Source organism: Manis pentadactyla, chromosome 1, assembly GCF_030020395.1.
Source record: "Manis pentadactyla isolate mManPen7 chromosome 1, mManPen7.hap1, whole genome shotgun sequence".
Lineage (NCBI taxonomy): Eukaryota > Metazoa > Chordata > Mammalia > Pholidota > Manidae > Manis > Manis pentadactyla.
The window spans coordinates 230,161,792-230,175,561 of NC_080019.1; the positions used below are offsets into that span (position 1 = coordinate 230,161,792).

The 13,770-nt window shown below is 35.9% G+C and overlaps 1 protein-coding gene across 6 annotated transcripts in view; it reads left to right on the top strand.

Annotated features, from left to right (window-relative positions):
- The window catches only part of DNAH12 (dynein axonemal heavy chain 12), a 164,524-nt gene that overhangs the window by 51,581 nt on the left and 99,173 nt on the right, over positions 1-13,770 (top strand). For 5 of the 6 annotated variants that reach the window (XR_008999525.1, XM_057508311.1, XM_057508315.1 and 2 more), the window contains 11 exons: positions 536-736; positions 2,561-2,755; positions 4,093-4,214; positions 4,309-4,591; positions 6,378-6,497; positions 6,799-6,955; positions 7,184-7,356; positions 11,939-12,091; positions 12,342-12,581; positions 12,912-13,157; positions 13,456-13,575. Coding sequence is in view for 5 of the 6 variants with exons in the window: in XM_057508311.1 (XP_057364294.1) it covers positions 536-736; positions 2,561-2,755; positions 4,093-4,214; positions 4,309-4,591; positions 6,378-6,497; positions 6,799-6,955; positions 7,184-7,356; positions 11,939-12,091; positions 12,342-12,581; positions 12,912-13,157; positions 13,456-13,575 (2,010 nt within the window). In the remaining variant the exon portion in view is untranslated. The remainder of the gene's footprint in view (positions 1-535; positions 737-2,560; positions 2,756-4,092; positions 4,215-4,308; positions 4,592-6,377; positions 6,498-6,798; positions 6,956-7,183; positions 7,357-11,938; positions 12,092-12,341; positions 12,582-12,911; positions 13,158-13,455; positions 13,576-13,770) is intronic. The other variant, XM_057508313.1, reaches the window with a different exon arrangement.

A 13,770-nucleotide genomic window follows, 5' to 3' on the forward strand; every position in this document is an offset into this window, starting at 1 on the left:
CCCCCCCAACAAAGTGCATTCTTCTATGTGGGATCCTTGTCCCAAATCCAGACTAGAAATAGCTCCTTTGACCTCATCTTAATCCTTCCACGTTCTGAAATGCATGGATAATATGCTAGTCTTGATACCTAATTTTTCCATTAAGAATGCTGGGTGTTGTGTGTGATGGGTCCTAGCAAAATAAGAGTGGCCCTTGAGAGTTCTTGAAATACACAGAAAGGATCTTCAGACCATAGATGCAGAAAGGCTACTTCACAGAAAGTCCAGCAGGTGTTTTATTCTATTGTTTATTTTAACACAGACCACAGTAGTTTTCATAGCAACTGAATTTTAAAAAATGATATTATCATTCTCCTTAGGAATTTTTTAACTGTTTAAAAAAAGCTTTCTAATTTAATGACAGTTACAGTGTAGCCACAGATCATCTTAAGAAAATGACAATCTAATGCATCAAATGCTTATTGAGTTCACTAAGGGAAGTCAGTATAGCAAAAAAGATACATCATCCTATTCTTTCTTCTTTTCTCCCTTTTAGGAATTTTCATTAGAGAAAGCCATGCATACAATGATGGGAACTTGGGATGATATTGCTTTTCATATAAGTCTGTATCGTGAGACTGGAGTCTGTATTCTTTCTTCAGTAGATGAGATTCAGGCTCTCCTTGATGATCAAATTATAAAAACTCAGACAATGAGAGGCTCACCTTTCATCAAACCATTTGAAAAAGAGATCAAGGTACGTCAAATATGATAATCAGCTCCTGGTCATTTTTAACAACTGCAAGCCTACTGTTAGGCTTACATACACCCCCTTGTGGAAATATGTCAGTCTGATCGATAGCCTTGGTGAAATACAGAAACATATTTAAAAATTAATATAGAACTATATAGAACAGATCTAAGACATTAACTAATGATTTTGAAAACAAATTATGTTTTTGAAGAAAATCTCTTTTAATTATTGTGTTAGATTTAGAAGGAAAACAGCTGGTATTTATTTTAACTTTAGACACCACAGACCCTGTTTCATGCTATATTCTTGTAACATGTAGTGAAGTTTCATATACCATATTTTAATTGTATTTGTGAACAACTAGCTTGAGGATATTTTATAAGAATTAATGAGCTGTCCACTTGAGAAAAATAAATGATATTCGAGACTATAAGATTATTTCACATACTTACAGGTAATGTAGGTAAATACAGAAAGTAAATTATAATAACTAATAGCTTCATAGGTAGTATCAAAATTTTACCTTGGAACTATATCAAGTGACAAACAACAAATGCATTTTTCCCCTGATATTTATAGATATGTCATAGGGGCTGCTATAGGGGCTTTACATTTATTAACCCATCTAATCTCCAAAATAGACCTTCAAGGGAAGCACTATTATTATCCGTATTCATAGATAAGGTACCAAGGCATAGGAGGACAGGTAATTTACCCAAGTTCACCCAGCTAGTAAATGACTAAGTCTGGGATTCAAACCAAGATAGTCTGGTGTTAATTTGAGCATAAATAGTGTTTTCCTAGAAGACCTTGGCTCTCAATATGTGGAGAAGACAATTTGTGTCCTAGAAAAGGACATAAAACCACACATTTTCCCATAAATCAGGCTGGTTTAGCCTCCCCCAATGAGATGTTATATCTTCTGCAGAAATTTCTTGCCTAAGAAGGGAGAATTTACAAGACAAATTTTTTTTTTTTTTTTGTAGATAATTATTTTTTTATTGAAGGGTAGTTGACACACGGTATTACATTACACTAGTTTCAGGTGTACAACATAGTGATTCAACATTTATATACATGACAATTCTAGGTACCAGCTATCACCATACCAAGCTGTTATAATATCTTGACTATATTCATTTACAAGACAAATTTTAAACAATAAAAATATGAGGCCTAATCTCTTGACACACTGGATGTTGCACATATTTAAGAACTAAAGAGAGATTATATGAATGATCTTTAGCTAATAAAATTACCTGGCAAATTCTAGGAGACTGTTTTTTGTTTTTTTCCCCTAAACTGTATAGATATAGAGTGGAGTTCACCAGCCTGGAACTAATGGCATTTGGGCTGAATAGTTCTTTGTTGTGGGGCCGTCCTGTATCTTGTAGGAAGCTTAGCAGCATCCCTGGCCTCTGCCCATAGATGTTAGTGGCACTCTTACCCTGTCAGTTGTGACAAATGAAAATGGCTCCAGACATTGTCAAATGACCCTTGGTGTAGGGAGCAAAACGGCCCGTAGGTTGATAACTGGTGTAGAAAATGATATATTTCTGGATGCTTTTCAGACTTGGGATGGTTCACCTAGAGTTTATAAAATTGGTCTAAATAACTTTAGTCATTTGTAGTTGTGAGTTCCAGTGATTTAAGAAAACTTCAGACCTCCTGGACTTTTTCTATGCCCATGTGAGACACCCATAAGTGACCACGAGCTCTTTTGCATTAATTGAAAAATAACAATAAACTTTAAATATATATTCCTTGCTGTAATTTGTGTGTTTTTCGGTTATAACTGGTACTTAGTACAGTGTGCTTTTCTTTAAGGCCTGGGAAGACCGTTTGATTCGAATACAAGAAACAATTGATGAATGGTTAAAAGTACAAGCTCATTGGCTCTACTTGGAGCCCATTTTTTGTTCTGAGGATATCATGCAACAGATGCCAGAAGAAGGGCGTCAGTTTCAGACAGTAGACAGACATTGGAGGGATATCATGAAGTATTGTGCAAAAGATCCAAAGGTGAGGTGTTTGTTTTCTCTCTTACAAATAAAGGGAAGCTTTAATTGTGACTAGTAAACATTTGAAGCCTTTTTTCCAATAATAAAATAAAATCTCCTCATTGTATATGAACTAGAAAGTTCAGAAAAATATAAGAAAGCATAAAGCATTAAAATAATTTTACTTTTCAATTCATAAGATACACTACTTATAATTAATATATAATCGTCTGTTATAATACATATTATATATGTATGCAGGTAATCTTCCTGACATTCCACTCAATGACTCTCTATGTGTGGGAATGGTGGGGAAAAAAATCTCTGGTTCTCTCAGTTGATCTCTCTTGTTATGTGGCTCTCCTAGTGAATGTAGCATCTTGTTGACTGTGATTCTAATGTTGAAAAACAGACTATGTATTTTTAATATACATAGTATGTGTTGTCCTTAGATATACATCCTCTTATAAAGTCTGGTATTCAATTTAAGAAATAACAATTTGTGTCAATACTGGATGAAAAAGTAGCTGTGTTGGACCTACTGAGTCAGTAATACACCGAAATTTAAGAGTTTCAGGGATTTTACACATTGTCTTTAGAATCTCTGTAAAACATGATTCCTTATAGATCAGAAGTCAGCAAATTGTTCTGCAAAGGGCCAGATGGAAAGTATTTTAGTCTTTGTGAAACAAACTGTCTTTTTTGCAACTACTTGACTCTGCCATCATTGTGAGAAAGCAGCCAGACAATGTGTAACTGAATAGATATGCCTGTGCTGCAATTAAACTGTTTATGGACAGTGATGTTTTCATGTACCATGAAATATTATTTTTCTTTTAGTTTTTGTAACCCTTTAAAGTATAATTATTAGCCCATGGACCACACAAAAACTGTCAGCACAGTATGTACATATGTCAAAACATCAAATTGTATATCTTAAATACATATAATTTTTATTTGTCAATTATACTTTATAAAATTGAAAAAAAAAAGAAACTGGCAGTGGGCTGGTTTTAACCCATGGACGGTAGTTTGCCAAATCATACTGTGGATTGTTAACTTTGTAGGTGACTGTTTAAATGTAAAAATTAAATCACACACCAACTTAACAGATTCTTCCCACGTCATTCAAGAGAACATAGGAGAAATCAAAATATGCATGCCAGTTGTAACATCCCATTTGTAACTAACAGCCTTGAATAAGAACATTTATGGTTTATTGAATTTTAATAGTGTTATAGTGTTTCATAACAATTTTCATAAGCCTTTTGACATTAAAATATTTTTGACATATAAGCATTTAGGTCTTCTGATCATATCTGGTATGTAAGTGCTGACTGAACAAATGTGCTTTTTTAGGTTCTTGCTGCTACTTCTTTAACGGGTTTATTGGAAAAATTGCAGAACTGCAATGAACTTTTGGAGAAAATTCTGAAAGGGCTTAATGCATATCTTGAGAAAAAGCGACTGTTCTTCCCTCGGTATGATGGATAATCAGTTGTGCTGTAATTAAGAGCATTTCCTGACGTGTGATGAATTATAACTAAGCTTTTGTGTTTGTATGTTTTTCCCCAGTTTTTTCTTCTTATCTAATGATGAAATGTTAGAGATTTTGTCAGAGACCAAAGATCCACTTAGAGTTCAGCCTCACTTGAAAAAGTGCTTTGAGGGCATTGCTAAATTGGAATTCCTTCCCAATTTGGACATCAAGGCCATGTACAGCTCTGAAGGTGAGCGAGTGGAGCTGATTGAACTCATTTCCACATCAGCAGCAAGAGGAGCTGTGGAAAAGTGGCTCATTCAAGTGGAAGATTTAATGCTCCGAAGTATTCATGATGTGATCGCTGCAGCCAGGCTGGTATGTTTCCTAGGATTTAATATATGCCCTATGTTCTGAAAATGCTTTGCTTAGGAGGTTTTGAATGAGTACCGGTAAATTAACACTTATAGTTCTTGCCATTTTTAATCATTTATTATTTTCTTTATTCTTTGTTTCTGACATTATTAAGATAATAGTAGTGAGTGATTAAGTAACAATATGTGATTAAGTGCTACAAAAGTGAAAAGGTGTTAGGAGAAAGAATAATAAGGTGTATATAATTTAGAATGGGGGAGGTTCTTGCCTCTTAGAGGAAGTTAACTTGAAACTGAAACCCAAAGGTTAAGTAGGAATTAACTAGGCAAAGAGCAAATGGGAGAGGATCTAGGTATCCTGGATACAGCCCTGGGACCAGAAGGAACCTCAGACACAGCTGTTCAGTGTATGATCTGGTTCACTTGCTGCTCTTCACACTGTTTAAACAATTACTTAAAAACTGGACATGACATAAACAAACATTAAAGGAAGATATATAATATTTGAAAGAAGTATAACACCTAAGTACTACATGTGACTCACTTATGCTAATCCAGCTCTCCTAATACTGAACGATGAACTTCAGTATATTTCTGCCTTTAGGACCACAAAGGAACAGTTGTGTAGTAAAAAAGTCATTTAAAAGGCATTGCCGCCTTCCATCCAGTAACTCCCTTTATAAGGAGTGGCCTGTCCTTTCCCTTCATCCTATGAATCTCATCTTGCAGTGGCTATTCTGTTCAGTTTCATGTTCCTGCAGATAAATTTAGACTTTTTCTTTCCTTTATCTAGTAGTCATTCCAAACAAACTAAAACACACAGGAAGGAATCAACATTACCCATGACAGCATTTCCTTCATTGGTATAGAAATTTTCCTTCTGTGTACCTAGCCGTGCTCATTCATTCTTTGAAACTTATCCTTCTTTGAAAGTTAGGTCAGTTTGTCACTTAACGTTTCTTTCTAAATATTGCTAATTAAATGCATTTTAATAATAATACATATTTATATCTTTATGTTTAACATACTTTTACCTAAGATGCTGTATTAAAAATATAGTTTCCATTAGTATCAACTTCAAACTTTGTTCTGTAGTTGTTTTTTTCAATTTATAATTTGGATGTGCTACTATCATTTACTTTTGAAGCAATTTGTTTTTAGAAGATTAAACCTCATCCCCAATAAATCCATTTAAATGCATTTTGAACATAAGAATGTTAGAAAGTATACTTTGAACTCAAAAGTACAGATTGTTCAAATTATATACTCTGGTCATGCAAGTTTTCAGAAAAGCTATGGATAAATAATACAAGGATTCTAACTATTAGTCCAAGTTTTTATTAGGTTGTATAGTCACTTTTTCAATTAAATCTTGGCATTGATATATATAATCTGTAAGATTAATTTATGTTTTTAAAGTTAATAAGACCTTTATATTTCATTATTAATAGAAGTAATATGTATTCTATGCAGAAAATTTGACAACTGTCCATAGCAAAGGAACATAGAAATCAACTTCCAAAGAATCAACAATCAAATTCTTCCAGAGACAGTTGAATATTAATATATTTGTGGTCATCTTTCCACTCTTTTATAAACAAATAATTCAAAAATATAATTTATAAAAATTTTCAGGTCTTTAAAATTGTCATGTAAAATTTTCACTACTGTATGATATTCTAGCCTATGACAATACCAAATATTGCGCTTCTCTGTTGTTAGACATTTAGCTTTTTTTTTTAACCTTTGGTAATCTTTTTTAAAGCTAGAACTGACTTTTAATTATTCAGGCATATCCAGAATCTGCAAGAAGAGACTGGGTTCGAGAGTGGCCTGGCCAGGTTGTACTTTGTGTTTCTCAAATGTTCTGGACTTCTGAGACACAGGAAGTTCTAAGTGGTGGTGCAGAGGTAAAGCATGATTTGATTTTAAATAACATTCTCTTCTACTGCCATGTTTCTTAATTAGCTTATCTATTCATTGCAAAGGCAGTTGCACCCTCCCCCTTCTACATGTACCATTAAAATTATTCAATCGCTTGAAAGCTTGTTCTTAATATTTTACTAGACTTAGGCAAAAGTCACTCTATTCTAGAATTCATTTCTATATTGAGATATATTATGAAGTAAATTGTTTTGTAAATGAGTCAATATATAAAATACATCTTTTAGGTACAACGTAACATTAGTTTAATTGCTTTTTTATTTGTAGGGATTAAGGAGGTATTATAAGGAACTTCAGAATCAACTAAATGACATTGTGGAACTTGTAAGAGGAAAACTGTCCAAGCAGACCAGGATTACCCTGGGGGCTTTGGTTACTATTGATGTGCATGCTCGAGATGTGGTCATGGACATGATTGATATGGGTGTGTGGCTTTTTTCTTTAATATTAAAGATAACAATGCTCCTAGAAACAGACTTATACCATGTGTCTTTTTCTCTCTTAACAGAATTTATTTCACACAATCTTTTCTATAAACTGGAAAACATGGGATTATTTTAATATTTGCTGTTATAAAAGATGATAATATACCTATCTTTCTAGTTACTTCCATTTTAGGATTATGTGTCTTGTTTTCCTTTATTCTTTCTAGGTGTCTCACATGATACAGATTTTCAGTGGCTTGCTCAGCTTCGATATTACTGGGAATACGAGAATGCTCGAGTTCGGATCATTAATTGCAATGTAAAATATGCTTATGAATATCTTGGCAACTCACCTAGACTTGTCATTACCCCTCTCACTGACAGATGTTACAGAACGCTGGTATGAGGTTAAATTATTGTAATCCACATGTTAAAGATTACTTTTTAGTGTAGTGTCATGTTTTCTTACCCAGATTTAACATAGCTATCCTTGTTTTCTTCTTATCTGTAATAATTGAATATGACTATCCCTTCCTAATGACAGGTTCCCTTTATGTGAAATTATTGTAATAAATACTGATTTCTGAGTGCTTTTTTAGAACGAAAGAGGGTCTGAGTTGTAATGTGTGGAAACTGTGAGTCACCCCCAATGGGGAAAATTAGAAAAAGGAAGGTACTGGAGATTGAAAGAGAAAACTGGAGCTTCAGAAAATCGCATTAATTTTTGCAGTGGAGCTCTGGGAGACGTGACAGGAGATGAGGAAGGTACATTTGGGCCTTAGAACGCCAAGTTAGTCCTGTTGCTAGGAGGGAGAGAGTTGAAATGTATTTTGGGGGCTGCTGAGGTCTGTGCTTTCTGGGAAGCTATGGAAGATAGAGCCGTGACTATGAAAAAACCTTGGGACCGGGTTACTGCATAAAGTACAGGACTCCTAGGTACATTAGAATTTCAAATAAACAACATAATTTTTTAGTACAAATATGTCTCAAACATAGCACGGGCATACTTATACTAACAAATTATTCATTATTTTTCTGAAATTAAATTTAACTGAGCAGCCTGTACTTTATTTGCTAAATCTGGTCACTCCACCTGGGAATTGAGGTGGAGCATCAAACACCAGTCTACCTGTGCTGAGTAAGTAAAACGGAAGTGTGTTTGAGTTCTCTAGAAGCCGGGATGAAATGGAGATGCTTGGGCAGATGATTCATTAGGGAGGGAATACTCTCAGGAAAGAACCTGTAAGGAAGTGAGGAAAGCAGGGGGAAAAGCTAAGCAAAGATGTGGTTTCAGTGGATCTATAGACAGCCTGATCTCACCAGGAGCTTTGGAGCATGAATGGCTTCACAGAAGTACCCCACTTTCAGGCTAAGAGGTCTGGGTCACCCCTGCAGTTAGGGGGGGAAATTAATAAAGGGAAACCTCATTAAGATGGAATTGGGAGGACAGAAGGAGGGGCTCTCAGGCCCTGCCACTCGTCATCAACTGCAGAACACAAAGAGATGTCTTTTGCCTTCTGGACATTTCCTATGGAAAGTCTTCCTAAAAGAAGCCTATGCTTTACTACCCCAGCAGGAGAAAGAAAGATTTCTCTATGTGGGGCAACAGATCAGCCAATGAGAAACTGCCACAACTCAGCCAAGAAGCAGCCACTATACTTTGAATTCCCAGTTTATTCCAGTGGACTTTCTGTTTATACTACCCCGTTCCCAACCACCCTCTCCCTTCCATAACATAGTGTTCCCCTCCTTTGTTCTCCAGACTTGCCTATGGTTTTGCCCTAGTTGCTTGTCTCAAGTTGCAATTTCTGCTATTCCCGAATAAACCCATCTTTGCTGGTAAGATAGGTGACAGTTTTATTTTTAAGGCTAACAAGGATGTGAGTAAGCTTTCACATATTTGCAGATGAGGTAACTCTATTCTTTGAGGGCAATTCTCAGGAGAAAACAATGTTTGTGAACTATTTGAACCTGACACTCACAGTAGTTGGGGGATGGATGCCATGGGCAGTAAAGGCAGTCTGGATAGGAAGCAGGTGCTTCTGTGATAAAATGTTTCAGCAAATCTTCTACTTTCTCAGGAGGCTACCTGAGGGCCAGGACCAGGTCTGTGTTGTTCTCAACTTCAGTGGTGAGCAAGTATATAGTTGCTCCCTAAGTTTTGTTTAGTAAATGAATCTCAAACTTCTATGTCCTATTTGGGACCTCAGTGAAATCAAAAGTTGTGAATACTTGTAAGGTGGAAGCTAACAACTTTGAGTTGTAAAATCAGAATCACATTACACACTTGTATACAACACAGCATTGAAAAAAAATGCTATCCACAATAAAGAGAACACATTTGGAAGCATTTCTTTGAAATTGTAATGAAGGGAAAGTTTGAGGTCTCCAGAAATCAAGTTAATGTTCATTAATAGTATAGCACTTACTATACTGGCACAAGAACAGAGCCACAGACTAGTGGAACAGAAGAGAGACCCCAGATATTAACCCAAACATTTATGGTCAATTAATATATGATAAAGGAGCCATGGACATACAATGGGGAAATGACAGCATCTTCAACAGTTGGTGCTGGCAAAACTGCACAGCTACATGTAAGAGAATGAAACTGGATCACTGTCTAACCCCATACACAAAAGTAAATTCGAAATGGATCAAAGACCTGAATGTAAGTCATGAAACCATAAAACTCTTAGAGAAAAATATAGGCAAAAATCTCTTGGACATAAACATGAGCGACTTCTTCATGAACATATCTCCCTGGGCAAGGAAAACAAAAGCAAAAATGAACAAGTGGGACTATATCAAGCTAAAAAGCTTCTGTACAGCAAAGGACACCATCAACAGAACAAAAAGGTACCCTACAGTATGGGAGAATATATTCATAAATGACAGATCCAATAAAGGGTTAACATCCAAAATATATAAAGAGCTCATGCACCTCAACAAACAAAAAGCAAATAATCCAATTAAAAAATGGGCAGAGGAGCTGAACAGACAGTTCTCCAAAGAAGAAATTCAGATAGCCAACAGACACATGAAAAGATGCTCCATATTGCTTGTCATCAGAGAAATGCAAATTAAAACCACAATGGGATATCACCTCACACCAGTAAGGATCGCCATTCATCGAAAAGACAAACAACAACAAATGTTGGCAAGGTTGTGGAGAAAGGGGAACCCTCCTACACTGCTGGTGGGAATGCAAATTAGTTCAACCATTGTGGAAAGCAATATGGAGGTTCCTCAAAAAGCTCAAAATAGAAATACCATTTGACCCCGGAATTCCACTTCTAGGAATTTACCCTAAGAATGCAGCACTCCCATTTGAAAAAGACAGGTGCACCCTTATGTTTATCGTAGCACTATTTACAATAGCCAAGAAATGGAAGCAACCTAAGTGCCCATCAGTAGATGAATGGATAAAGAAGATGTGGTACATATACACAATGGAATATTACTCAGCCATAAGAAAAAAACAGATCCTACCATTCGCAACAACATGGATGGAGCTAGAGGGTATTATGCTCAGTGAAATAAGCCAGGTGGAGAAAGACAAGTACCAAATGACTTCACTCATCTGTGGAGTATAAGAACAAAGAAAAACTGAAGGAACAAAACAGCAGCAGAATCACAGAACCCAAGAATGGACTAACGGTTACCAAAGGGAAAGGGACTGGGCAGGAGGTGTGGGAAGGGAGGGATAAGGGCGGGGTAAAAGAAAGGGAGCCTTACGATTAGCATGTATAATGTGTGGAGGGGCATAGGGAGGGATGTGCAACACAGAGAAGACAAGTAGTGAGTCTACAGCATCTTACTACGCTGATGGACAGTGACTGTAATGGGGTTTGTTGGGGGGGGACTTGGTGAAGGGGGGAGTCTGGTAACCATAATGTTCTTCATGTAATTGTAGATTAATGATAATAAAATGAATATTAAAAAAAATTAGCAACAAGAAAAAAAAACAGTATAGCACTTACTATAAATTTAAGATGGGAAAAATATCACTGATATTGCCTTTATTTGTCCCTGTTGTTTTATCAAATGTGACAATGGTTTTCATAGGTTTACTTATTTATTATTTTTAAATACAGACTATTTTTTTTAGAGCCATTTAGGTTCACAGCAAATTTAATAAGAAAGTACAGATAGTTCCCATATACCCCGTTTCCCCACATGTCCAGCCTTGGTCCCTTAACCCTATTTTTTCTAAAAGGAGTTAAGTTTCACAAACGCTCATAGTAGTTTTCATGAAACAAACTCCATCATTAGAGTTGACTGTAATTTATATGCTTCTAAAAATTTCCAGCCACTGTTCTAGTCATTGTGGAGACCCAGAAAGAATCCAGAGACTGCTGATATTCCTCTTAAAGAGCTTACAGACTAATGGAGAGAAAAAACAATATACGTAATTAACTGTAATGCAAGGTAGAAAGTGATGCTACTAGTAAGAGAACTAGAGAACAGCGTTTGGGAATGGGGAGTGTGGGGAACATAGCAAGCGTGGAATGCAGTGGCTAGGGTAAATTCTACACAAACTACATAACAGGTCATCTCTCTCTCTTCCAACTGATGGTCCCCCGTTTATAATGCCCACTTGAGGCATTTACCCTTTTTGCAGCTGGCCATCAAGATTGTCATTAATGATCTCCACAACTGCTTCTTATGAAACCTTTCTGACCAAGTGTTAACAGTCAAGGTAGAATTGATTTGCTTTTAAAGGCAAATGGGATACACATGAGGTATCAGAAGATGAGGTTTTTCATACAATTTCACTTACTTCGGACCCTTTTAACTGGTAGTTCTCTGTGCAGTTAGAAAATAGTGTACTAAACATTAACTGAACAATGTAACTGTACTACTGCCTCTCTGAAGCTGCAGATGAGACTAAGTCTATTTTGTAAGCAATTGTCTGCTCTAAGGGTGTTTGTTTTTTCCAATTGAGGGTGGATTTCTTCCCCGTATGTTTTTCATTTCAGATAGGTGCCTTCTATTTAAACCTTGGAGGTGCTCCAGAGGGTCCTGCAGGCACAGGAAAAACCGAAACCACCAAGGATTTGGCAAAAGCTCTTGCTGTGCAGTGTGTGGTGTTCAACTGTTCAGATGGGCTCGATTATCTAGCCATGGGAAAGGTAAAGTTACAGGTTAAATGTTACAAATTTCCAGCCATGTCTTCCTGGATAAACTGAAGCCAACTTGCATTTAAACGTTATTGGAATGTTGTCAAAGCATTTCTGGGACTTTGGTTTTAGGGCCAAAGACATTGTTTTTATCCTTGGGGCTTTTATTAAGCTGAATGTACAGTTTTGACTTAACAAGTTAAATATTTGTTTTAACAAATGATGCCCTTTCCTAAGAAAAATCTTTTTTCTTTTCCTTCAGTTTTTTAAAGGATTGGCATCTTCTGGTGCCTGGGCTTGCTTTGACGAATTTAATCGAATCGAGTTGGAAGTATTGTCAGTGGTAGCTCAGCAGATCCTGTGCGTTCAGAGAGCCGTTCAGCAGAAGCTGGATGTATTTATTTTTGAAGGGACAGAACTTAAGCTCAATCCAAACTGTTTTGTAGCTATCACCATGAATCCTGGCTATGCCGGGCGTTCTGAGTTGCCAGACAATCTTAAGGTAATATGTTTTTTAAAAAGTGCACATTTGTTAATCAAAAGTAAAATATTCACTCACGATGGTATAACTTTCTAACATGTATTTGTAAATCTCCCTTTTACCTTTCCATTTGCTGTAAGGTAAACCTCTAAAAGCTTTCTTAGACATCGAAAACACGTTAAAGTACATAAAACTATTAAAGCGCTACTGAAAAAAAATTAGAGTTAATGAAAAGGTGCTGTCTTGGGAGAATAAAGTTGAATATCAACACATTATCTTTGAATGCTATGCTCAGCTTTAAAAATGATTTCCTTTCTGTAAATAAAACACTTCATTTATTGTATACTTCAGGTTCTTTTTAGAACAGTGGCTATGATGGTCCCAAACTATGCCCTCATAGCAGAAATCTCCCTCTACTCCTACGGATTCTTGAATGCAAAGCCTCTCTCTGTGAAGATAGTGATGACCTATAGGCTTTGCTCAGAGCAGCTCTCATCGCAGTTTCATTATGACTATGGAATGAGAGCAGTAAAAGCCGTTTTAGTGGCTGCTGGAAACCTAAAATTAAAATTTCCAAATGAAAATGAAGATATACTTGTAAGTATTAAATATACACATTGCAAAGCTTCAGTAGAAAATCTTTTAGTAAGATTGTTCAGGACTATAAATAGGCACATAAGAGAGTTGTTGCTTTTGAGCCTTTTTACATGGGGTTGAAATGATAGTTTTGGGTTACGTTATTGTTCTTTGACCTTTTTTGGCTTGAAGAGCAAAGAGCATAGTATTGACTTTTTAGATTGGGATTCATGGAGCAAATGTGAAAGAAACTTTACTTTTTGGTGGGGAGGGCAAATACTGGCAGTTAATTCATACTGTACTTTTTGGATGATTTTAGCTTCTTCGATCAATTAAAGATGTAAATGAACCAAAGTTTCTGTCACATGATATCCCCTTATTTAATGGAATAACTAGTGACTTATTTCCTGGAATTAAACTTCCTGAAGCTGACTACCATGTAAGTAAACTTTTGAGAATGATGTATTCCACAGATAAATTTATCTAATAACTCAGTAGTTCTCAAAGCTTTATTAAATGAGTGAAATTACTCTGTTTGGAGCATAAACCTCTATTTTGGCCACTTTAACTAATGAGAATGAGTAAGTTTTAGTGCCAAGGTTATCAAGACTCAGGTCAAAGATAACATTTGTTG